Genomic DNA, 26,343 nt, shown 5'->3' with positions numbered 1-26,343 from the left:
TGTGTGAACACTATAAATCACTTCCAGTCCTATACAAATAGGTCTATACATGCATTTCAATAAATCAATTAGATTCATCAGAAATTGGTGCTGTTCAGGTTTATACTGCTTACAGGGACCTCACAGTTTGTTTTTATGGGACATTTTGCATTGCTATTCAATTTGATTAAATTAAGTAAGTATTTATTAAGTATCTACTATGTGTAAGGCACTATTCTAGGCTTGGAGGATATAAAGAAGAAAAAAAGCAAAAATGGCCCCTGCTTTTAAAGAGCTGTTGCTGAGACCAAAAAATAAAATAAAATTATATATATTACAAAAAGATATTTTGCAACCAACTACCTTGGCATTGTGAAACAGAATTCTAAATATTCTCATTTACATTTGATTTTCTCTTGTCTTAAGAGTGCTAAAGTCCATTATTTCTTTCTTTATTAGAGAATGTTCAGTTGAGAAAATGCTCAATTCCCTCTTAATTAAGAAGTCTAAGAGTTTAAATGTCTTAATAATCATTAAGACTCAGGAGCCCCATGTACTATATAACTTTTAAAGGTTTATTTTAAAAATAAGTAAAGCTTCAGTAAGTTGAAATTTTTGTGATTTATCAATCTAAGTACTCCCTCAAATAATACATCCTGCACAATTCTTATTGCCCATGTACCCCCTTAAATCTCCCATAGGGAATCTACTCACTATGTCCAAGTATCAGTTAGCACTCCCCAAAATTGTCTATCTATTATCCCTCACTCCTTTATATGACCAGCCAGTCTCCTTTTTTGTTCCTAAACTCCCAGATATTGTCCCTAGTGCCATTTCCTATGTGCAAGGCATCGTTGTTAATATACAGAATACTACCTTGTACTATGCCCACCATGAGACTTTTCATTGCCTCTTAGGTCACTGGCATTTTTAGTTGTTCATAAACTGTGAGGTTCCATGACTCCCTGCCACATAGCATCACTGGGAGAATGGTGGTGTTAAAAAGATAGGTTTCATGTCAAGGGTATAGTTTAAGACCATTGAAAGCGCTGCACAGTTTCCCAAATACAGCCTATTAATTGTGCATCGAAGTGTCTATCCAAGATATATACTGAAGGACTAACTCAGCATTAGCTCATATGTTGGTAGATTGTGGGTTTACCTGTATATCACAATCTGAACAACAGGCATTTCTGGACAATTTGGGTTTTCCAATGTGAGTTATTAAACTGGGGAGAGAGGATAATTATTTATTAATGAGGAAAAAAACTTTTTGATCCATTTTCTTTCTTTCTTTTTTTTGATCCATTTTCTAAAAATAGCACCCAACATTGATAAATCTCACTAGAGCTTAGGTAATTGTTGTTGTATTCTGTGAAGTCACTTTAAAGTTATCAGTCAATCAGTTAACAGCATTTATTGAGTGCTTACCATATCCCAGGCATGCAAAACCTATCCTTTCCCCCAAGGAGTTTACATTCTAATGGAAGAGATGAGTACATAGAGTAAATGGAAAGTAGCCTTAGAAGCATACACAGCTGAGTAGATTGGAAAGGGCTTCTTCAGGAGCTTGAAGTGAGTTCCTTTACAATTCAAGGATTTGAAACTGTGATGGTTAGAAGGGTGAACATTCCTTCAATGGAAGACAAAGAAGGCAAAAGCAAAGAGATGGATTCTTGAGTACATTACAAGCCTGGAAGGTAGAAAGGGCCAGTCACCAAGAGCTTTAAATGACAGAGGACTTTATATTTGAGCCTGGATTCAGTAGGCAGCCATTGGAGTTTTAGGGGGAGAGGAAATGAAATACTCAGACCTATACTTCAGGAAAAGCACTTGGAGGAGTAGACTTGGGGCAAGGAGACCAACTAGAACACTATTGGAATAGTCCATGAGAGAGGGTCCAAACTAGGACGGTGACTATGAGTGGAGAGAAGAAAACTTATATGAGGGATGTTGTAGGGAAAGAAATTATAAGAGTTGGTAATTGATTGGATTAATAGAGTAAGTGAATGTGAGCAGTTCAAGATGTCACTGAGCTTGCAAACCTAAGTGACTAAAGGAATGAATCATGGTGATCTTGATAGGAATAGAAAAGATGTCTGAGTTTGGGAAGAGAAATAATGAATTTTTTTTTTTAAATATGTGGAGGACTTCCAGTTTGAAATCTTAGGAGGCAGTTGGTAATTGGGACTGTAGCTCAGGAGAGAGATTGCTATGTAGATCTTGAAATCATCTGCTTAATGATGATAGTTGGATCCTTTGGAAATGATGGCATGAGATAGGAATAAAGCCAAAAAAGAGACCCAGGAAAGAGCTCAGGGGACACATTTAAAGGACATGACGTGGATGAAGAACTAGTTAGTAAAGGAAACTGAAAAGGAACTTTCTGATGTTGAGTGGTTCCTTATATAAAATTGTGCCGATAGCAGTTTAATTACAGATTAATTATTGGCCTTACATTCTTTTAATCATTGACCTCACCCTACACAAGCTGGATTCTTCTACCCTTAGCATCTCCTCACCTGCCTCAAATAAAACATTCACCAAAAATTTCAAACATATATACATATATACATATGACATCCTTCATGTGATCAAGGAAGAAGGGGGAATGCCCTTCAATAGCCCTCATCTCCACAGTAATTGTGGCTTTCTATGTAACTGCCACTTAGGTCCATTGCTCTGGGAGTACATTCTACCAATGAGTCCTTTGGAAACAGTCTGTCTGTGTCAGTAGCATCTGCCAAAATTATGTCTTTTGAAAAACTAAATATTTGATGAGGAAGTAACAGACATAATTTAGGGAAAAGGTGACCCGAAGAAAATTTCTGTGAACAAATTAAGAAATCTTTTATTGTCCTTTCCTTAATAAAATTGTATTGCCTATCAATCAAAAATAGAAAGCTTTTTTTAAAAGAAATAATTGGTAAGAAATATAAACGCAAAAAAAAAAAAAAGAAAGAAATATAAATGCTGCCAAAGTCTAGTGCCAGTTGGCCTGTTGGATTACTGGTACTATTTTAGCCGCTTTATCACAGAGGGGAAAAAAAAAAGGCAATGAAGATATCATTTACCCATTGCAGCTTTGCATAACAGTGAAATATTGCTGGCCTAGAGAAAAGGTGCATTTATCCTGCTGCCAAAGCCTGGAAGCAGTTTCAGTGCTAATGAGCATTAAATGAGTCCTCAGTGTTTCTTCTCTTCCCACCCACTGTTGCTTTTGATACTTGCCCTTTTTTTATTCTTTTCTGGATGCCTAGTAATGGGGTCTTTAAAAAAAAAAATCTGAGCTGAAAAGGATGCCTTCAATAGCACCCAGAGTTTTATCATTACATTTAAATGTCATTTTCAAGTCTTTGTCATTGAGTTCACACCTCTTTGTTCCCTGAATAGTTCTTTCTTCTCTCCCCTAATGAATTGTTATCTTCCCTTCTGTAACCCTTAAGTAGACAGCTTCTTTCCCTTCCCACTTTTCTAATGGTTAGAGTTTATTCCTGATTCTGTAAGGGAGCTCTAGAAGATTCCTAGCCCATTCTCCCTTGAAGTCTATTGAATTCAAACTTTTCCAAAACTGTGCTGGCCAAATTTTTTCTTAAATAGGTAAGAGAGAAAAAGATGTATCATATTCCCTACTAACCCATTCCATTAATTTATCCATCAAGAAGCTCTACCTAAAATCTAACTTAAATCCTTCTGGCTGTGATTGAAAACTATTGCCTCTGCTTCAGTGTTCAATGGTAAAAACTATTCCCTCTTATGCAAGAGAGTAATGATTCTCTATTTCAAGTATGCAAGCAAAATGTCTAATATAAAACACAATTTTCCCATATGAGTTTCTAATTTTTGTCATCTGAACAAAGCAGCTGAAAAGAGGAAATCTTTCTTCTGTTCCTTCTTCTAATTCATACATCACTAATATCCAAGACAGTAATAAGAAGGTTATCTAGGTGGTGAAGTGAATAGATCACAAGATCTGGCATCAGGAAGACCTGTATTTAAATGTGGCATTAGACACTTAGTGTGTCACCCTAGGAAAGTCACTTAACCTCCATTGTCCACCTCAATTTCTTCATCTGTAAAATGGGGATAATAATAGAACCTACCTCCCAGGCTTGTAACCAGCATCAAATGAGATAATCAATTGTAAAGCACTTAGTATACTCCCTGACACATAGTTAAGTGCTACATCAATATTAGTAGTTGTCATTATTATTGTTATTATTACTGCCTTCCAGAGGTTATGAAGATAAAATGAGATAATATTTGTAAAGCACGTAACAAAATGCTATACTGATGATGGCTATCATCATCATCATGAAACATAGAGGAAACAAACACAGGAAGAATCTAGCTACAGAGCCTAGCCAACCAAGGAACTGGTAAATATATTCCTTCCTGACTTGATTCTCAAGGATACTATACCTTTTTCTGACTCTGGATTCTCAAACTCTCTAAAAGATTTATATTCATGGACTATTTTTTTTCTTATTCTCTTCATAAATAAGCAATCTTTAATGGTATATTCCCTTAGCAGGAAGAAAATAAAGCATATAATAAAATGTCTCTTAGTCAGATACCAGCCCTTCCGAATCCCCAAACTCCAGAAGAGTTGCAGTACTCCTAAAAGTAGCTCATGAAAGACCATCTTCCTCCCAATTTCTTCATCTATAGAATAGGAATGATAACCCTTTCACTGCCAAGTCTCAGGGTTGTGAGAAAAGTACTTTGCAAGCTTTAAAGAATGATATAGGGGCAGCTAGGTGGTGCAGTGGATAGAGCACTGGCCCTGGAATCAGGAGGACCTGAGTTCAAATTCGGCTTCAGACACTTGACACTTACTAGTTGTGTGACTCTGGGCAAGTCACTTAACCCCAATTGCCTCACTAAAAAAAAAAAAGAATGATATAAATGTGAGTTCTTCTTATGAATATTGTCAACAATGATGCTGATACCTAGCATTTATATGGCACTGTAAGATTTACAAAGTACTCTACATGTTACCTTATTCAGTCCTTACCAGTAACCCTATCAGGGGCTACCACCATCCCCATTTTGCGGATGAGGAAAGTGAAGTTGAGAAAGATTAAATGACTGGCCCAGTATCACACAGCTAAAGGTTTTCTTGACTCCTCAATTCTTCCTGCCTCCAACTCCAACACCGCTCCACCTACCTATCTGTTTAATTTTTAGTAGGATTATTATTGTTGCATGACTGGAGATGGCCCCAGATGTGTTTTTTGAGGCAATTGGGTTAAGTTACTTGTCCAGGGTCACACAGCTGGTAAGTTTCTGAGGTCAGATTTGAATGCAGCTCCTCCCAACTTAAGGGCCAGTGCTCTATCCACTGCACCACCTAGCTGCCCCAGGATTATGACATATAGAGTAAGTAGCCTATGGGAACTCAACAACCAATTAACATAACCTAAATAAGCTAGAAAAGAGAACAAAATTGCATTTGTTGTAAAAGCGAAGTGAAGGCTCTCATTTCCTATGTTTCTATTCAGTACCCAAATGACACTTGTCATACAAAAGCAGAATGTATGGATTGGGTTTGCATTGATTCCCTGGTGGTATCTAGGAAACTGTTTTTATCTATTGCATGGGAGAAGCCTGGAAGATAGAAGTAACTCCAAAGAAGAGGCATAAGACTATAGGCAACTGTTAGAAGCAGTGGTGGGTCATGAGCAAGAGATACTCTGCTGTCAGAGAAGAGAGCCAATGACAGAGAGAAGTCTAAGTACCCAAGCAGCAACCTCAATGGCAATACTGAGGCTTTCAGTTCTGACACCTTCAATTGATCAGAGTGCCTTCCCCCCACAAATATGTGTGTGTGTGTGTGTGTATATATGTATGTATGTATGTTATTTGGACAAAACTGTTGCCTGAAGTCCCTTGATTTTTTTGTCTGGCATTTTGTCCCTAGTGCCTGGCACATGGTAAGTGCTTATTAATTGCTTACTAACTCAATTTGACAGCTCTGCTGAGTTGGGGCTGAGAGGGAACAGAAGAAAAATAGGCAAGTAACAAACCCCTGTACTGACCTGAGGGATTCTTTATAGCACCAGGGTATCATGCTACGGACACTGTGGCAGTCAGAGGGGTCATCGAGGTTTGTAGTGCAAGAACAGGCTAAGTCACAGTACCACATAGTAGAATAGTATGGGGGGGTATCTGTATACACACCAATCACTAAACATTTATTAAGTACCTACTATGTGTCAGGCATTGTGCTAAGTGCTGAGGATACCCAAAAAAAAAAAAAAAAGACAGTTCCTGTCCTCAAAGAGCTTGCAGTCTAATGGAGGAGACAACATCCCAAACAAATTGTGTGTGTGTGTGTGTGTGTGTGTGTGTACATATACATACTAAGCAAGCTATATAATAACTTCCTATAAACAAGAAATAATTAACAGAAGGATGGCAGGGGAATGGAGAGGGGTTGGGGGAAGACTTCCTGTAGAAAATGGAATTTTAGTTGTGACTTGAAGGAAGCCAGGGCAGTCAGTAGTAGGAGTGGAGAAGGGAGAGGATTCCAGGCACGAGGGACATCCAGGAGCTAAGAGATGTAGTTTCTTGTTCACGGAACAGCCAGGAGGCCTGTGTCACTGGATTGAAGCTATCCTGTGATATGAATTCCAGCCCTCCTTCAGGGAAAGGCAAAAGCTAAGGTCAGAATCTGGCAGTGTAAAAGGCCATATCAACCTTAAATGAACATCTGTATCTACTTGGCTGGAAAAAAAATGAACATGAACATCTATATCTACTTGGCTGGAAAAAAAATGAACATGGGTAATGTGGTTGGATGAGCACAACATCAATGCTTCTACTGTCTGTGGTTTCAAGACTTAAAAAGAAGCTATTTAAATTAATTACAGATTCTAAATATTCTCACACTATAGAATATCATATGAGGCACCTACCTAAAGACCAACTTCTATGTAATTAGTTCATATATGAGTTACTCAGTGAAAAGGCAAACTAAAATACAAACGACTAAAGCTATGAAGATGTGCTTTGTAAAAAGGTTGTATAACTATTGTTAAATCACAGTACTGGAGAAGGAGGCTGTGACTTTTTTCAGAAAATTCTCTCTTTAGTATATTCTGTTCCCTGAACAGTTTTTTTAGTAATAATGAAACTTGTCTACTATATCAATGCTTCCTAAAGTCTCTCCAATAAATCAAAAGCCTCTGGGTTTAAGCAGAAAAAGGAAAGGTTGCAGCTGATGCTACAGGTTCTCCTAACTGTAAAGTATCAGTCATAGAGCCCTAGAGTGCATTATACATTGGACATTTTTTAGAAAATCTATTTCTCTGTACTTTGACTAAAGGTTCATTTCAGCATCATCCACTTACTTGAAAATAGCAAAGCTATTCAATTGATAGAGAATTCTATACCTTCCACTATGGGAGAAGGGTTAGGGTCTGCAGGAATTCTTACATGTGACTCACAGTAGAATGAGTGCTAGATCTGGAGTTGGGAGACCTGGGTTCAAAGCCTATGTAGGCATTATGTCTTTAACCCAAGGCAAGTCACCTAACCTCTTAGGATCCAGTTTCCTAATGTGTTAAGTGGGTAATACTCTTTTATTGACTACCTTGCAAAGTTGTAAGAAAAATGCTTTGCAAATTTTAAGGAGCTACACATAAAAGCAAGTTATCATTCTTATTATTACTGTTATTGTCTTCCTCTTCCTCAGTGTTAGCTCACAGATTCAATTTGTGACCCACAGTTTTATCTGTTATTGTAGAATCAGAATTCTCAAGCTGGAAGAGAGCTCAGAGGTTATCTAATCTGGTCCCCTCATGTTACAGATAGATGAGACAGAGAGACAGAGAGATGATGAAAGAATCAGTTAACATAAAAAGACCTTTCATTTAATGGGTTATTTACAGCTGTCTTGAAAACATAGCTAGCTGAAACAACTTGTAACAAAAAAAGATTGCTGAGGATTCACTATACCTTCACATACTACATATTATATACTAAAAGTTTACTATACACCATATACAGTTGTATTAATCAGTACAACACTCTTATCTAGTTTTTTAATTAATTTTTTTCAATCAACAAAAATCCACCTTCTCTCTCTTTTCTACCTCTTACCTCCTCTCTTCATTTCCCTTTCCCCTGAGAAAGAAAGAAAAATAAAACCTCTTTAATTAACATGTATAGTCAAGCAAAACAGTTTCCCACAATGGTCATATCCAAAGAAAATATGTCTCAGTCTGCACTCAGTATCCGTCATTTCTTTTGTCAAGAGGCAAGTTGCCGGTTTCATTATGAATACTTTGGAATTAGGGTTTGGTCAGTATTGATCAGAATTCTTAAATCTTTCTAAGTTGTTTTTTCTGTACAATATTTGTTGTGACCATATAACCCCTTCTCCTGGCTCTGCTCATCTCATTCTTCCCTTAGTTCATACTAATATTCCCAGGTTTCTCTGAAGCCATCCCCTTCAACATCTTATGGCACAGTGGTATTCCATCATATACATATACCATGATTTGTTTATCCATTCACCAATTGGTGGATACACACTCCTTTTCTAATTCTTTGTTTCTACAAAAAAGAGTTGCTGTAGACATTTTTGTACATTGGGTTGTTTTCCTCTGTCTTTAATCTTTTTGGGGGATTAGAACTAGTCAACCATCTATCTGTTTTGTGTACACCCTTCAATACATTGTGTTGTTTAAAATCTAAATTGTGGGTTCTAATCTGCCCCCCGCCCCAGTCTTGGGGGGAAGCTGGCTATCACTGATAAATTCAACAAGAGTTTAGGCTTTTAAAGATTTATTCAAATATATATTTATAAGTTAGTGAAGAGAGAGATTGAGAACAGATTCCTTATAGCATGGAAATCCTAGCTCAGATCTAATTCAGTATAGCCAGAGAGAAAGGAAGCAATTTCCTTTCCTAGCAGCCCATGTGAAATCTCTCACCACCATGCCAGTGTCCAAACACTAAGGGGGCCCTGCCCTGTTCTCCATCTGCTGCCACGCTCACCAAAAAGAGAGCTTCTATGAGCAAGCACCCATTTTTCCAGTTCCTCTCTCCCTCCCCCAAAGGGGAGGTCCTTCAATCTGGTTGGTTGAGAGTGGTCTCTTGCTGATGTCAGTAGTTTACCAACACATCACTCAGGGCTGGCCAGGTGTGGCCTCCATCCAATTCAAACAATACTAAATCAATCAGGTGGGGCCCCTTGGCATCTGCCAAATTCCATTATTTTATCACAACATTAACTATATTACTCTCAAGCTGTCATCTCCTCTAGAGTCTTAAGGTGTGGGATCATACCTATTAGTTGTTTTATTTTAACCTTTTGAAATTTTATTTCCTAAAGTCTAGGTTGCATGTCTAATTATGATAGAGCTTTCACTTTCTTGGCTATTTTGAACTCTCAGGAAAAAAAATCCATAATCAGCCTCTAAGATATTTTGCAAATGACCAAAATTTGTATCTGCTAAGGAAATATTTAAATGTCATTCTTATTTATACATAAAAATAATCACACAATTTCAGGACCTGGTAGTGTAACTCCCCAGTTAGTTCACAGAAATCATAATATTAGTAATTGGGAGTAAATTTAAATAATGATGTTTATCCAACTAATGAATACATCTGCAGTGCTTATTGAATTCAGTCATTTTAGTTGTGTCTGGATGATACCAAAACAGATGGTAGGAAACCAAAAAAAATTTTAACCAACCTATTTAATGACATCAAATAATCCATGAAGTTATCCAGGCATGTTATGGACTATTGGAAATCCACATAGCATAGATAAATGGACAAAGAATGAAGCAGCATAGTATGGTGGATTTTGATTCATAGGACATGGGTTCAGATCCTGACTATGCTGCTTCTTATCCAAGTGGCCTTGGACAAGTCATTTAATTTATCTGAGCTTCAGTTTGTTCATCTGTAGAACTGGTCATTTGGATTGGTTGACTTCTGAAATCTCTTCCAGTTCTGAATCTGTGGTCCAAGGATGACGCCAAGGATTCAGTTCTACTATTGATTTACTATATGACCTTGGGAATGCCATTAGGTGGCAGTTATCCTGTTACTTCATGAGAATGTTAGCTCCTAAAGGCTGAGAACTATCTTCCATGTTTATATTTATGTATTCAGTACTTAGTATAGGATTTAGCACATAATAAGCCTTTAATGAATGCCTTTTCTAAAAAGATTCATCCATTATTTAAAATAAATGGGGGGCGGCTAGGTGGCACCACTGTGCCCTGGATTCAGGAGGACCTGAGTTCAAATCCGACCTCAGACACTTGACACTTACTAGCTGTGTGACCTTGGGCAAGTCACTTAACCCCCATTGCCCCACCAAAAAAAAAAAAAAAAATATATATATATATATATATATATATATATATATATATATATATATATATATATATATATATAAATGTATGCGCTGGGACTAGAATATAGATTATTAGAGATGAGAAATTTATATAAAAACACCACTGCAGACTAATCATTCAAAATTGTCAGCAGGAGATCCTAGTCTGAATCATGAAAACAGAAAACATTTAGACTTGGGCCCAAGTACATATTGGAGAGGCTTGAAGGAGGATAAGAGGCACCACATAAGCATCTTTCCTATAAGCAATTTGAACTCAACTCCTTGTTACCATGGAAAACCTAAAGCAGGAGCTTAACCCCCAGAGCAGAATCATCTGTGCCTCAACTTCCTCAAATGTAAAGTGGAAGTAGGACCCACACCCAAGAGTGTTAGACTTGTTTGACTTGGCCCCAGAGACACGTGAAGACTTTTCCTGGCCGAATGGGTGGATGAGAACAATTTTGTTCCAACATCCACGAAGGCAGCTGAAGCAGGTGCTGTGGAGCACTTGGAGCTTGGTCAGATATCGAAGAAGCCAAGGTCACCCACTACATCCCAAGCCATCACCAGTTTTCTTGACAGTTTTTCTTGACAGTCTTGCCACTGGACTTCATGACTCTGGAAGAAAGAGTGAGGATGCCAATTTTGTGCAACTCTGCCTCACTTAAATCCAATTCATGGGCAAGTCAAGATATGATCCCATGATGTCATTGGCCCTCTTCAAAAAGGAAGGACAAACAACAACAACCTAGCCCCAGAGACATGGGGTAGAAATGATAGAGAGGCAGAGTTAGGGTCAATATAAGGAAAAGACTTTCTAATAATTAAAACTTTCTCAAATGGAATAAGCTGCCTCGGGATGTCATGAGTTACTCCTCAATGGAGGTATATAAACAAAGGTTGGATAATCACTTGTGTATGTTATATATTCACGTTCAGGTCTGAGTTGAGCTAGATGGTCTTTCAGATACTATGATTCTTTATTTTGTATGATCCCGTCAGGAGGACATCAGAAACTAGTTGAGTCGTTTAAAATGCTGTGGGTTTTCCTTAGCATATTTTTAGTATCATTTTGGCTGCAATTCCAATGATTAGTTAATATTTCCTCTTAGAATGAAAATAATAGAAAAAACATAAGTATCCTGGAGGTTAACCCTCTTGGGGGTCAGGAAGCAAAAGTCACAGATTACTAAGGATAATTTTAAATTGGAGAATTCATATGCTGCTTTTTGTTAACCATGGAGAATTGTATGTTTAAAAGTGTATTAATAATTCAGAGATGCTATGTGAAATATGGATCATTATTAGTGTCTTTAAATGCAGATTATTACAAAGAAAATAATGGAAAAAATGTCCATTGTTAACATAAAATGAAACAAGATTCCAAAATTAAATTAAATGTTTGAGGAAAAAATATTGGGAAAAAAGAATCATTAGGGAGCTGTTCTCTCCCCCTTTTCTTGTTTCTTGCTACATATTATAAGTTCTTACAGCCTTGGTAAGTTTTCTAAGAGGAATAATCACATTAAACAAATAAACAAACAACAGATTCGTGATAAAGAGTCTTTCTTCAAGCCAAATGGCATGATTTAAAAAAAAAAAACCTTAAGATTAACATGAGTGATTTTCTTTTAGATATTGTGGATGCTTTGTCAGACCCAAAGAAATTTCTTTCTGTAATGGAAAAGAGAGCAGATCAAATGAGAGCAATGGGTATTGAAACTGTAAGTATTCATTATTAACACAATAGAGTTTATGGTCTTGTTAGAGAATACTAACATAACACAAGAGAAAAAATATATCATGTTAAGTTCACATGCTAAACCTGAATCCTCGGGATGATTTATATATCAAGGCTTAAATTCAGAACTTCTGGTGATATGTCAACTGCTTTAGGAAAAGAAAGATGTTTTGTTGTTATTGTTGTTGTCTTTTACATGAATTAACAATCCTGCAATTTAACAAATATTTAAATTTCTTTGTGTAAGGCACCACACTACATGGTAGGGACATGAAAAATAGCCCTAAACCTCAAGGAGTTTACATTCTTCTGAGAGTTGGGATAGGGAAATGGAATCATGCAAACATGAAAAATTGGTAACTTAACACACAGCTAGAGTCACTCATCAAGACCCATGCCATTAGAAATGAAATTATATGTGTACCTATATTGTCAGGTTCTCACATGTACAATTGTCCATCTGTCTTCTTTTTGTTTTGTTTTTTTTTAAGGATGTTTTCTAATCTAAAATGCTCCAGTAGGAAGTGAGAAACATCTACCAGAGTTTTAAGAAAATATTATAGAGATCAGTTTTCATGCAGTACACAAAGTATAAAATCAGTTCATTCTGTTGAATGACAACCAAAAATATATTTATTCATTTATTCCCCCCTCACACCTTCTTCTCTCCTCATACATGAATATTTCTGTCAAGTCAAACAGAACAATCCATTTTCTTCTGTCAGCCTGCTGTTAGCAGTGACTGTCCTGCTTAGTGCTACCAAATACTCATTCGATGCTGTTGAGGTGGCTACACTCTCTTCTCTCTGCCATTGGCTCTTTTGCCACAATGCTGTTGCTTCTTGCCAACTAATCGTTTCCCTAGTTAGGGGGCCTAGATCTGGAAGGAGAAGAGAACTCTAGGGAGGTGCAAAAGAGAGAAGGGGAGTAGTCATAAGGCAGATAGTTTCTCCACAGTAATAATAGCTACCAGTAAATATAGCAGTGCTTTAAGGTTGGCAAACGGCTTTTCATCCATTATTGCATTTGAATTTCATAAAAACCCCAAGAGTCAAATACAACAGTGATTATTTCCATTTTTGCAGATGGGGAAACTGAGGCATGAAAAGCTTAAAAAAAGTTGTCCATAGTTACACAGCCAATAAGTAGGAGAGGTGGGATTCAAACCTGGTATTCTTAAAGTCATGTACAGCACCTCTTCTCCCAGGCCCCCCTGTACAATGGATAAAGTGCCAGATCTGGAATCATAGAACTTAGATTCAAATCTCATGCCTGTCTGACCTTGGACAAGACCTCTTTATTTCTCTATGTTTCTTCTTAAAAATAACAAATGTGGATCATTTGGCCTCTAAGATCCTTTCAAGCTCTAAATCAGCAGTTACTGAAGTATGGTCTGGGGACGCCTGGAGGGTGTCTTTGAGTAGACAGTTTGAACTTAGGTGCATAAGCCCCTTTGAGGAGATTTCTTAAAGGTCCAATTTATTTTCATAGTAATACCAAGATGCTTTATTTTCAAATACAGTAACTATCATTAGATATAACCCATATAAATAAAAGCTCTTTGGGAGGTCTTCAGTAATTTTAAGAGGGTAAAGGGGTGCTGAGAACAAAAAGTTTGAAAAGCAAAGCTCTAAATCATGATCCTTTTCAAACTTTGTTGTACCCCTCTCCCTTTCTCTTCTCACTTTTCTCTCCTAGTAGAATCAAATCTCCTTGAGGGGAAGAAGGTTTGTTTTGTTTTGTTTTGTTTTGTTTTGTTTTGTTTTGTTTTGTTTAAGGCAGAAACAGAGGTTTTATCTTTGTATACCCAGCACACAAACTATGATTTGAACATAATAGGTGTTTCATAAATGTTTGTTGAATCCAATGGAATAACATCATATTATTATGTTTAAGCTTTAAGTGCCATTATCTCAGGTCAAATACAAATGCTTATATTTCAGAGTGATATAGCTGATGTGCCAAATGACACTTCCAAGAATGACAAGAAAGGAAAAGCCAATAATGCTAAAGCCAACGTAACTCCTCAGAGCAGCTCTGAACTCAGACCAACCACCACCTCAGGCCTTGGGGCGGGAGTAGAAGGGAAGAAAGGTAAGGAGAAATCATTCTGGCTATTTTCGATGGCTATTTCTAAAGAGTATTTCTATCGTCTCTTAAAGACACTTATTTTGTCATTTTACAGGGTCTCAAAAATACTTAAAATGCACATTCACATTTGTTCCCGTTTGGATTTGTTATTAATGGTTAATTTTCTTGGTTTTTTAAATGTTAACAAGTTTTGGTCCAATGTGGTTATGTTGATGTCATCCTTTCCATACTGGCTATACTCACAACTCTTGGAAATGCTTCAGACTCACCTGTCTCTTAAGGAATTAGATCATTGCGTATGTCAGTGAACTTTGTACCATGGCTGCCCAACCTGACCCTGAGAGTGTGACCCTGAGAGTGGACATGGCTCACTAACCTACCCTCTCTCCTCTTCCATTGCTTGAGGATTTCTAGACACCCATACTCTGGTTCGTTCTCTCTCTCTCTCTCTCTCTCTCTCTCTCTCTCTCTCTCTCTTTCTCTTCTTTTGTGGGGCAATGAGGGTTAAGTGACTTGCCCAGGGTCACACAGCTAGTAAGTATCAAGTGTCTGAGGCCAAATTTGAACTCAGGTCCTCCTGAATCCAGGGCTGGTACTTTATCCACTGCGCCACCTAGCTGCTCTTCTGGTTATCTCTAAAAAACCTTTTCTAAGTTTCTCAGAGGAACTTTTCTGAATGACTTTCTAGTTCTCAGCTAGGTCCCTTCATCAGTGTTTATCCTTCATAGGTGGAAGAATCATAGGGTCCCAGATTTAGAGATGAAAAGGATCTAGAGGTCATTCAGTCCAACAGATGATGAGATTGAAGCCCAGTGAGGGTTAGTGACTTGCCCAGAGTCACACAGCTACTAAGTAGCCAAGATGGAATTTAAACCCTTGACTACAAATCCAATACTCTTCCCACAGCATCTTGCTATTTGCAAACTTATAAGAGAGGCATTTGTTGTAAAGCTCTACTCATGAGCAGCCTTTTTAATCCAGGCTAAATGAAAAGAGAGATTTTGTAAGATGTGACAATAAAGTATTCAAAAAAGTTATAAATAAAGATCAGCTTCATTGCCTGGTTTGATGTCAGAGGTGGGGAGGCAGGGAAGAATTGAACATCAGGTTAGGGGATTTGAACTTTTTGGTAGGTTTCTCAATTAGGTGACATTTGCACTAGACTATAGGCAAGAGGTGATAAAAACCCTAAGTAGAATGGGCACAAGGCCAATGAAAAGGGAAGAGTGAATATGAGAGACATTCAGGAGAAAGAATCAACGAGACTTAGCGAATGATTGGGTATGGAGCATGAATGAAATATAAAAGGTGGCACAGAAGTTTTAGCCTGGATAAATAGGATTAGTGACAAAAAAGGTGGAGGCAGTAAGGGAACAAAGGAGGAAGATCTGTTTTTGGAGGGAAGGTCACGTGTCCTGTTCTAGACATTGTTAAGTTTGAGGAGCTGACCCTGCATGCAGTTGGAAATGACCAGAAAGAAATTGGAAGGATCTAGCTGACAGTTGGCACTCTGATACTGGGCTATAGATATTGATATAGGGGGCATAGATACTGGAGCTTTGGGAGAGAAATCAGAACTAAAGATATAGATATTGGGGTCACATTTGTTGAGGTTTAGCCAAACTTGGAGAAGTCAGTGAGAACAATGAGGGAAGAATATGTTGAAAAAGTAGAAGGCCAAGGAAGATGGTAGGAAGAAGAATAGCTTTGGTTGGTATGAGAGAGAAGAAGGAAAAGAAGTCCCAAAACAGTCCCAACTCTTCATTTAGATAATGACCCAGAGTGGCTGAGATGGAATGGCACTGAAGCTGTAAATTTGAAAGAACTGTGAGGCCAGTGAGTCAGATGGATCATCCACAAGGATGTTGAAATGGCAGAGGATGGGGAGAGAGGAACATTCTGAGCCAGATGCTGAAAAAGGCAAAAAAGGTGGGAACATATCCCAGGGATGAGTAGGTGATAACAACAGGAATGTGCAGAGTTTTACAGGGTGTTCCAGAAGTCTTTGTGTACTTTTAAGCTCTTAAAAGGTTAAATAGCTTAAAGGTGCTTTTGGAACACCTTATATAACCAGATGGCATGGACTTCAGAAAAGAAGAGTTTGTTGAGTGCTAACAATTAAACAGTGAGCTCAAAGTAGCCTTGGGGACCAGCCAGTATTCCTTCTGGGTCTTCTCTGAGTGAATGAGAAGAAAAGTTGCCTCCACTGGAAAAGTTTTTGAGAGAAATTGTGGGTAGGGAGTTGGGGGGGGCGGGGGACTCATATATCAGTTAATACAAAAGCACTTGTTCTCTGGATCAGTGCCTTGCTTTTTTTGCTTTTTTTCCCCCTAAAAGTGGGAATTAGAAAATGCTGCTTTGGGGGCAGCTAGATGGCACAGTGGATAAAGCACTGGCCCTGGATTTAGGAGGACCTGAGTTCAAATCCAGCCTCTGACACTTGACACTAACTAGCTGTGTGACCCTGGGCAAGTCACTTAACCCTCATTTCCCTGCAAAAAAAAAGAAAGAAAGAAAATATTGCTTTGATGATATACGTACATGGTAGAGTAGCATTAGATTTACAAATCTCATTGGGGTTTTGTAAGTTTCCAGAACAAAGGGGTAGGCAATAGATGCTCCCACACAGCCCTCAAATTGTCGTGAAGAATTACAACTTATTTTTAACACCTACATTGGCAAGAACAGGAACGATCCTGAAATCTTAAAAAATCTGAAGACTTGGTTATTCTGCGTGATGCAAAGAAAACAAGAAAATTTAGTTACCTAAGAAAGACCCTTTCTCCAACCATAGCATTAGAAAATTAGTATATGAGTCTTCTTCAGTACAAAGAGCAAAACGAGCCTTCCTGTTTGTTTGTTTTATGACTAAGGAACTCACACTGTCTAAGGGTCATTATTTAGAATGATACTATTCTATACTCCTGTAGTAATAGAGAAGAATATAGAAGTATTAGGAGAGGGAGGGAGGGAACAAATATTTATTAAGTACCCACTTATGCTGGTGCATAGTGCCTGGTGGCACTATGGTAAGTGCTTTACAAATATCTCATTGATTCTCAGAACATTTCTGGGTAGTAGGTTCAATTATAATCCCCATTTTACAGTTGAGAAAACTGAGACAGATAGAAATTGTGTCCGGAACTCTGTGAGGCTGGATTTGAATCTAGGACTTCCTGACTCTAAGCCTAATACACTGCTGTACCACCTAGTGGGAAAGACTTCTGCTGGGAATGTGGCCTGGACTCATACTTACACCAGAATCTACATTGGAAGATTTTTAGAATGTGGTTGTATGTTACTTTTTAAAATACCATTTACAGGGTTTGCTTTTTAAATCATTTGTTGCTCTTCCTTAAAACTTAGTATAGAAAAACTAACTGGGGCAGCTAGGTGGCGCAGTGGATAGAGCACCGGCCCTGGAGTCAGGAGTACCTGAGTTCAAATCCAGCCTCAGACACTTAACACTTACTAGCTGTGTGACCCTGGGCAAGTCACTTAACCCCCAATTGCCTCACTAAAAAAAAAAAAAACTAACTCCCAGTAATTGAGTGCTCTGTTTGGGGCTTCCTTTCAATTGAGGTTTTTCAAATTAGCACCAGAAGAACTGCTAGAATGAGGCAAATGGACGATCCATTCAACCCATCATTTTATCTGATAGAAATTTAGGTTATAAAAGGAGATGGTATGGACTGCAAAAGAAGGAGAATTTTTTGAGTGGTAGTACAGGAAAATGGTGTTAGGGCAGTCCTGGGGCCCAAGATGTTAGCTTGAGTAAGTTATGGCTTTTGCCATCAGGAACATTAGCCCATTAATATTGTTCCTTAAATGTCCCTAACTTCCTTATGATAAACCATTATAATTTAAAATATTAAAGCCAAAAAGCATTTCAGCCAGCCAGGTATTTTTTGCCCATCTAGTCTTTCCAAAATGTACCAGTGGTGAACTATGGCACATTTAAGCTAACTATAGACAAATGATAATGTTTTTCATCTACAGGTGCACATCATAACCAGGCTCATGTCTCTTTGTAATAAATAAAACTGAGAAATATAGGCCTATGGATTTAATCTTATCATACCTAAACATACATGTCTCCTATTATAACTTCCCTGGAAATCAGATATGGTATACCAATAGACTTACTTAGAACACTTAAAGAAACAACAGAAAGCTAAATGCTTTCAAGAAGAAACATGCAAAGGTAAAATTTCCAACCCCCCCTTTCTGATAATAAAAATCAAATATGGTATACAGTGCCCTTTAATTTTCCTGTTGATTTCATTCAGTGCTCCAGAAAATAATTAAATAAGCAATGTTTGCTTCAAAAGAAATCTACATGAAAACAGAATATAATTCTACTGTGTTGGAAGTCTTTTCCAGCTGCTGTTGCTATGGTAACTCCTGGGCTAGTTCATCACCAAGACAGTATGATGAGTTGATATATTTCTTTAGGAAATTCTAGGTCCCCATTATAGTATCCCACTATATATTGCTTCAGTTGGTTTTTGGAAATCATTGTTGAAATGCCGAATTTAATTTTATAAGCAGTGGAACCTCTTGTTTTTTTTCTTTATGTGGTAGTGAATTTGGGACAACACTCCAGGAGGTCATTATGCAGTTATTGCTTTTTACCCTAAGTAAATAGGCTAGCACAAACATGTCTTAGAATGCAAAGATAAAAATAGCTATTTCTCTTTTGCATCCAGTTAGTTGTTTTCCAATGGAAAGATGCTTTTATACATTCATATTAAATATAAAATAAATGTTTAGATACCCGCCTTCACAAACAGTATTAGAAATTTTAATAGCTTAAGCAATGCCATGGCTAATTTTGCTTAATCTTAAAAATAAAATACCCAAATGTTTTTTAGGTATTGAACTTATTCCTCAAGTGAGGATAGAAGACTTAAAACAAATGAAGGTAAAGTGGCTTGATATTTTTATAAGACAAATTATCATTTGCATGTTAACATAACCAAAAGTAGTTCATTTTTTGTTTTAGCTTTTTCTTTTTGTCTGATTCAATCCCTATGGCCACAGGAAAACTAATTTCAGTGCTTTTTTTTCCTTCTCTCCAATAGGCTTACTTGAAACACTTAAAGAAACAACAGAAAGAGCTAAATTCTTTAAAGAAGAAACATGCAAAGGTACAATTTTCCCCCTACTGATAATGGTCACGAATACCTAGATAAGTGAGACTGATCATATTGACTTATGGACAAACTAATTACATCCCCCAAACCACTTGAGAATATAAAGTAACTACTACCAAAGTTTTTGGTCATTTAGGTAACTCTGAATTAGAATCCAGTCAGTTAGACATTGGTCATTTTTTGCCTCACATGGTTTTTACAGCAGCTGAGTCAGAGCAAAAAACAAGGGTAGAGTAAGTGGTCTTTGCCCCTTGATTCCAAATTAAGAGGGCATTGACATTACATATTGTTGTTTTTTTCAGCAATATAAACAACAGAATAACAGCTAGTTATAGTAATGAATTAAAATAGGGAGCTACCAAGTAGAAGACTAAGGTCAGTTCCTAAACAACTATTCTCTTTTCTTCTTCTTCATCTCCCACCCCACCAAGCTGAGGTATTTATGGTGATAGAATCATATATCTTGAACTTAAAAGGACCCAGACCATCTTGTTGAGCCTCCTCATTTTACATATGAGGAAACTGAGACCAAAGATCACACAGATAAGTAAGCATCTCAGGCAAGATGTGAACCACTCCAGTACCACAGCTCTTTCCACAGTACTACCTTTGCTCCAAGGGCAAAAATGCCTTGTTGTAACTTTGTGTATAGGCATTCTTTTAAAAAATCTCATTCCTTAAAACACTGTCATAATCTAATATTAAAATAATATAGGACCATTTTAGTGGGTTATGATTTAGTCTGTGATTTATCAGGTATAAACCTCTCTACCTGAGAGAAAGGCTCACACAACCAGGATAGGACAAAGCCTTCTGCCACGGCCATTTAACTGTTCCATCTAATGACTGTTTTGGACTACTTTAACTCTTACTGTCTAAGCAAAAGTCAAAAACAGCAAGAAATTGAAGGAGCCATGTTGATTATGTGGCTCAGTTCTTTCACTGAGCTTTCAAACATGATGTCATAATAAAAAAAAATCCATATTTTCCTGGTCCAACCTCTGCCCTATTCACATTCTAACATCTCTATTTCTGTCTAGTTGCCATAAAGATAACCCATCTCCAAAAACATGAGCAATTTGTTTCCTTTAATAACTTGGTTAGTTAACAAAGCATTTATTAAGTGCTTGTTAGGTTCTAGCCATTGTGCAAGGTGCTGGGAACACCAAAACAGGCAAGAACATTCCCTGCCCTCAAGGAGTTTACATTCTAATAGGGGAGACAACATATGAATATCCTGGTAAATTACAAGAAATATGTAGAGCATGTGAAGGTAATATGAAAGGGGAAGGCATGAGAGGCTAAAGTCACTGGAAAGGTCTCCCGAAGGTCGGTTTTGAGTTTCAAAATTGAGTTTTGAAAGAAACCAGGGAAAACGAAGAGAAGGAGGCATTAGGAACAACCAGTGCAAAGCCATGCATATCAGTGTGGAGTATATAGCTGGATCTTAAAACCATGGAAAGATGTAAGGTTTAAGAAGGCTGGAAAAGTAGGAAGGGACCATGTTATGAAAAGCTTTATAAACCAGAAGAACCTTTATTTGCTAGAGGTAATAAGAAGCTAATGAACTTCTTGAGCAGAATATGTGACATAGACCTATACTTTACTTCCCCCAACCCCCAATAAACAAATGTTAACAATTAACAAATTTCTTTCTCCCTCTCCCACTTCACCCCCTTAAAAATACAAATGAAAAACAAATATGCATAACAACATATGGTCAAACAAAACAAATTCCCACATTAGCAACATTCAAAAATATGTGTCATTCCGCATATTGAGTCCATCACATCTCTGTTGGGAGAAAAAAAAATTACCTTGGCAGTTGAGTGGAGGATGGATTATAGTAGGGAGAGACTTGAGGTAGGGAGACCCATAGAAGGCTATTGCAGGAGTCAGAAAAATGATGAGATCCTGAACTAAGGGTTGGGGCTAAATGAATGAAAAAGAGAAGACATATAAGAGATGTTATAAAGTTAGAAATTATCAATAAGAACAGAACTTTCATTTGAATGACAGGGTAAGTAATTGCTACAAGTATTTCTAGCCTGCAAAGATTTCATATTTCTAACTGAATTTCTGTAGCTCATGAGCATATTCCCTTAAGAGATTCCCTAACCAAAGTATACTTTCGACCATGTTGTCATTTTCCATCCCAGCCCCTTTACCCCCATTGCCTCTATTACCCCTCCTTAAACTCTCTTAGATAGTGGGGTTCAGTGGAACAAGGACTGGACTTGGAAAACTGAGGGTCCAAATACCACCTTATTAGCATTTTTCCCTTGAGCAACTCTGCCCTGCTTTAACCCTGGCAGAGGAAGGAGTATGTGTGTGTGTGTATCTTAAGAGATAATACACAGAAAAGTGCTTTGTTAACTGTAAAATGTTATACAAATGGAAGGAAATGATATTACTGCTCTCTAAAATTCTGGAATGTTGTGAGCCACAGGTATATCTCCTTGTATATAACATATTTCTTCATGTGCCTAGAAATGAAAATTTTATATTAAAAATAATAGAATTTATATAGCATTTTAATGTTTGCATTTTGCAGAGTGCTTTTACATATATTTTTCCCTAAAATACTCACAACAACCTTTGGAGGTTGGAACTATTATTATCTTCATTTTATACTTGAGAACACTGAAGCTAGCAGGGGTCAAGTGACATGCCACTTGTCCACACAGCTAATAAGTATCAGAGGCAAGAATTGAACTGAGGTTTTATTGACTCCAGTACTCTATCCACTTAGCCATCAAACTGCTTTTGATATTTAAAGGAATGGAATGACTAATACTTTGTTAAACAATGTAAGACTTTTGTAAAGTAAATTGTCATCCCCTCCCATTTATTTTTATACTTGTAATTTGAAGGGGAAGAGCTTTTTTATAAAATTAAAATAATCATCCCAATTTAAAAAAAAAATTAAAAGGAAAGTGGTTTTTTTATGCTACTTTTGACTTCGTCACCTATATTAGTTCCCACTTTTAATGAAGACCCATTTTCATGGATTTCTCAAGAACCTAGATGGACAGTCTTTCAAATACTCTTTAAAGTTCAGATACCAATGATTATTCCTGTTTCCTGTTTGTGTGGGAGGCTGGGTAATTACTGAAATGGAACATCCCACCAGTCACTTAAGGCTTTTCAGGGCCTTCAAGACTGTATCATTATCCTCATTCTCTGGTTCTTATATGGTTACTCACTAGATTGGCTTATATACTCCCTGCTGGAGCTGACATTCTTCCAATGCAAAAGTATGTTCTCCTCCCTCCCTCTTCTGCCCCCACAGTGACTTCTGTCAAATGAAGACCCAGACAAATACACCCTAGGTCTGTCTTAAGAAGACAGCCTAGCAGTGTTTGGAAATTGAGTTGTATATGAAATATTTGTTTTTGAAGTACTGTCTCTCTAATATAAAGCTTTGGTTAAAATAGAAGAAGCTCAATGTTTATAAAACAAAAAGCAACAACTATTAGAGATGTTAAATAATCAATTTAAATGCTTTGAAAACAAGCATTTAAAAAGAAAAGAAATCTGAGAAGGTAATGAAAATTTCAAAAGCAAGAAACTGAAAACTAGATGAAACTAAGATCAATGACTGCAACAGTAATTTGTAGTAAAATTTAGTCCCAAAAATAAAGGGGAGGCAGGCTAAAGGGGATAGATATGGCTGTAGCTAAACTTTGCTTTTCCATTGTCTAAAGAGTGAATGCTTCCATTTCAGTTAATGCTAAAATGCTGCATTGCCACCTTGAAGCAGGAGGAGGTACACCATGGGCAGATATAGAACATACTCTTCCATCCCCTCCATGTCATTCTCCTAGATGCTCACCTACTTGCCCACCCTTTCTTACTTTCTTTGTATTCTGAGGTATAACAAGGAATTATTGTGCCTAGGAGGCATTCCTAGAGGCAGTGTATAGGCTGGAGTCAGGAAGGCTAGAGTTCAAATTTGACTTCAGACATTTAGTGAGCTGTATGACTCTGGGCAAGTCACTTAACCTTTCTTTGCTTCAGATTCCTCAGCTATAAAATGGGCATCACCTACCTCCTAGAGTAGTTGTGAGGATCAAATGAAGTAATGTTTATGAAGCATTTAGCACAGTGAATGGAACTAGTAGGCACTCAACAATTGCTATTCCCTCCCCCCAGGACAAGTTAGGGTTGGGTTGAACAATGGAATATGGGGGGGGGGCGGGAGATTATCTAGGAATATGTGGACTAAGGGGAGGCAGTTCTCCCAGGGCACCATCAGTTTTCTAAGCTACTGCAGAACTAGCCACTATTGACAGAGAAGTGAACACCAAAGACGTGGATTCCAGATGGTGTTGATGCCACCTTGGGACAAAGTCCTGATCACCTTGCTATAATTATGGCTGCATAAATAAAGAAATCAACCAGAAAATGTAACAACCACATGAGATACCCTCAGAGTCAAAGCCAACCTTGGTTTGAGCCCCACCTTTGACACTGAGCAAATCACTTAACCCCTCAGTACTCCCAGAAAACTCTCTAAGACTAATATGCAGAGAAGGTGCCTCACTGAGGGTTCCCCCAGAGGTTCAGTCTGGGGGAGAAAAGGAAAGGACGGGAGAAAATTAGCTTGAGGGTAATTCAAATGGAAGAGATGTAGTGATTTTAATTGACCATAAACGCAATAATAACCAAAAATATGACATACCTGCTTTTAGGCACCATTTAAATGTTTAGACCTTCTTCCTTTCTTGGGTCAGTAATAAATATATGATGTAAGGAAATACACTACTAGGCATTGGTCACTCCATATCTCTCTTCTGTCCCAGAAACTATATATATGTAGTTTTTAAATTAATTATTTATTTATTTTTTGCTGGGCAGTGAGGGTTAAGTGACTTGCCCAGGGTCATACAGCTAGTAAGTGTCAAGTGTCTGAGGCCATATTTGAACTCAGGTTCTCCTGAATCCAGGGCCAGTGCTTTATCCACTGTACCACCTAGCTGCCCCCCAGAAACTATATTTTAATGAGGAATCTGGGCAAACTAGGATGTAGTAATTGGGTGGTCTTGAGGAAGCTTGGAATCTATGTTATATAAGGTGTGGTTAAAGGAACTGGGAATGTGTAGGTAGGAGAAGAGACATAAAAGCACATGAGAACTGCCTTCAGATATCCGAAAGGCAAGAAAGAAGAGAAAAGAGATTTTTCTATGTTTATATTGCTTAAGGGGAGGGAAGGAAGATGGGAGGGGGAATGGAAGGGAGGGAGGAAAGGAGGAAGGAAGGAAGGAAGGAAGGAAGGAAGGAAGTGTTAAGGGCTAAAATTCTAGCTAAACTGTCTAAAATATCTAATGAGTGGTCGCCAATAAATTATAAGCTTTAGCAAGAGTTAGACTTTTAAGCATTTATTAAGGAGAATAAGAATTTGGTAAAGAGAGAGAAAAAGGCCTAGATTTCTATCTATTAAAGGGAGAGCACATTTCTAGCTCCGCTCTCCACCAGAGTCCAAAGGCAAGAGCGCGAGACTGAGCGCCAGTCTCTTCCTTCCTCCTCCCACTAGCCCGCGTCACTTCCTGACTCCTGGTCTTGCCCTCAAAGACCTTCCCTTCATGGGCAGAACTCTTCTACAGTAAGTATCCAGCAGGTGGCGTCATTCCAATCGTTACAGTCCCCCCTGTTGTTCCTCAAGAAACAAAATGTTTCCTTGACGGAACAGTAAAAACAATATAATAACTATTGCTAACTAATAATATGTGAACAACAATATAGAAAAGGAAGAGAGGAAAGTTTTGTCCAGAGAGGCGATTTTTTGTCCTCATGAACCGACGCTTTGACATTAGTCTTGCAAAGGGAGGGCCTCTGCAGAGAATACATGTTACAGATGGTGTATATTATAACAGAAAGAGAAAAAAAACCAACAAAAACAAATCAAAACTGTTCATTTAAAGTCTCTGAAAGTCTTTTCTCAGATGTCCTCTAGGTGTAGTCGTGGAATGGAAGTCTTTTCAGGGGTTGATGTGTGGATGCTGGTAATCAGCCAGGAAATTTCCTACAAAATTGAGCTTAACACAACTTTAAAATAGCTTTGTCAATAATCAAATCAAACAATGAAAGTTCTCAAAAACATGTCTAAGGGAATTCAGAATCTTAGTTGTTACACATGAAACATATAATAAAACAAAAATTGAACCATTCTTTAAAATTATAATATTACTATAGTCCCCCCTTATGGAGGGTATTTGAGAAGACAATTGCTGCGATATTAATTTTTAAAAATAATTTTTATCTTTGTTTCATCACTTTTTGCATCATCTGCCTAATTATCCTCATGCCATTATGAGAAATTAGAAAATCTAATATAATTGGTAACAGGCGTCAAGGCCAAATTCAACACTGTTGTTTATCATGACACCTGAGATAATTATGGGGGTTACCATAAAAGAACAGAGAAATGATGGGATATGAGCATTCCCACACTTGAGCAATATGTACTGCCCATACAGTATGCCAGGCTTAAAATAGGTGGATGGAATATATGTCCATGCCACCGAACATATTGGAAGAAACTGAGTCAGACTTAATCAGATGCATGGGATTGAGATGGTCCATGGCATCAGGCATATAGGAGGGAGCATAGAAGCCAGGTGTAGAAGTGAGATGGGTGGGATGAATACTTCCAGCCATCTGTACAATATTGTGGGGAAAAAGAGAATAAAATATTAAACCAAGAGAATCCAACCTCAACATTTGTCAAAAGCCGTTCCCTCGGCCATACCTTGACTTCATGCATGTCTCCCCTCATGTGACAGTTCAGTGTCTGCTCTTGCATGTATTCCTCTTGTGATTGGATGGCATCTTGGCCAACTGGCATCTGATAACTCAGAATAAAGGCAATTAATGTCTTAAATGATAAGTTCCCATAATCCAAGTCTCATATGGATTTAAAATTGAGGATAATAAATGATTGCAAAAAATGTGAATACATCTTGACTCAAAATATAATATATAATTATGCAACAATTTCAAATAATACCCTT

The 26,343-nt window shown here is 37.6% G+C and overlaps 1 protein-coding gene across 5 annotated transcripts in view; it reads left to right on the top strand.

Annotated features, from left to right (window-relative positions):
- PLCB4 (phospholipase C beta 4) overlaps window positions 1-26,343 on the top strand; it is a 381,108-nt gene that overhangs the window by 327,116 nt on the left and 27,649 nt on the right. For all 5 annotated transcript variants that reach the window (XM_043986572.1, XM_043986571.1, XM_043986575.1 and 2 more), the window contains 4 exons: window positions 11,978-12,066; window positions 14,027-14,177; window positions 19,049-19,098; window positions 19,259-19,324. In XM_043986572.1, the coding sequence (XP_043842507.1) occupies window positions 11,978-12,066; window positions 14,027-14,177; window positions 19,049-19,098; window positions 19,259-19,324 (356 nt within the window). The remainder of the gene's footprint in view (window positions 1-11,977; window positions 12,067-14,026; window positions 14,178-19,048; window positions 19,099-19,258; window positions 19,325-26,343) is intronic.

Source organism: Dromiciops gliroides, chromosome 2, assembly GCF_019393635.1.
Source record: "Dromiciops gliroides isolate mDroGli1 chromosome 2, mDroGli1.pri, whole genome shotgun sequence".
Taxonomy (NCBI): Eukaryota; Metazoa; Chordata; class Mammalia; order Microbiotheria; family Microbiotheriidae; genus Dromiciops; species Dromiciops gliroides.
Note: the sequence above shows the minus strand (reverse complement) of the source record. Positions and strands in the feature narration are given on the sequence as shown.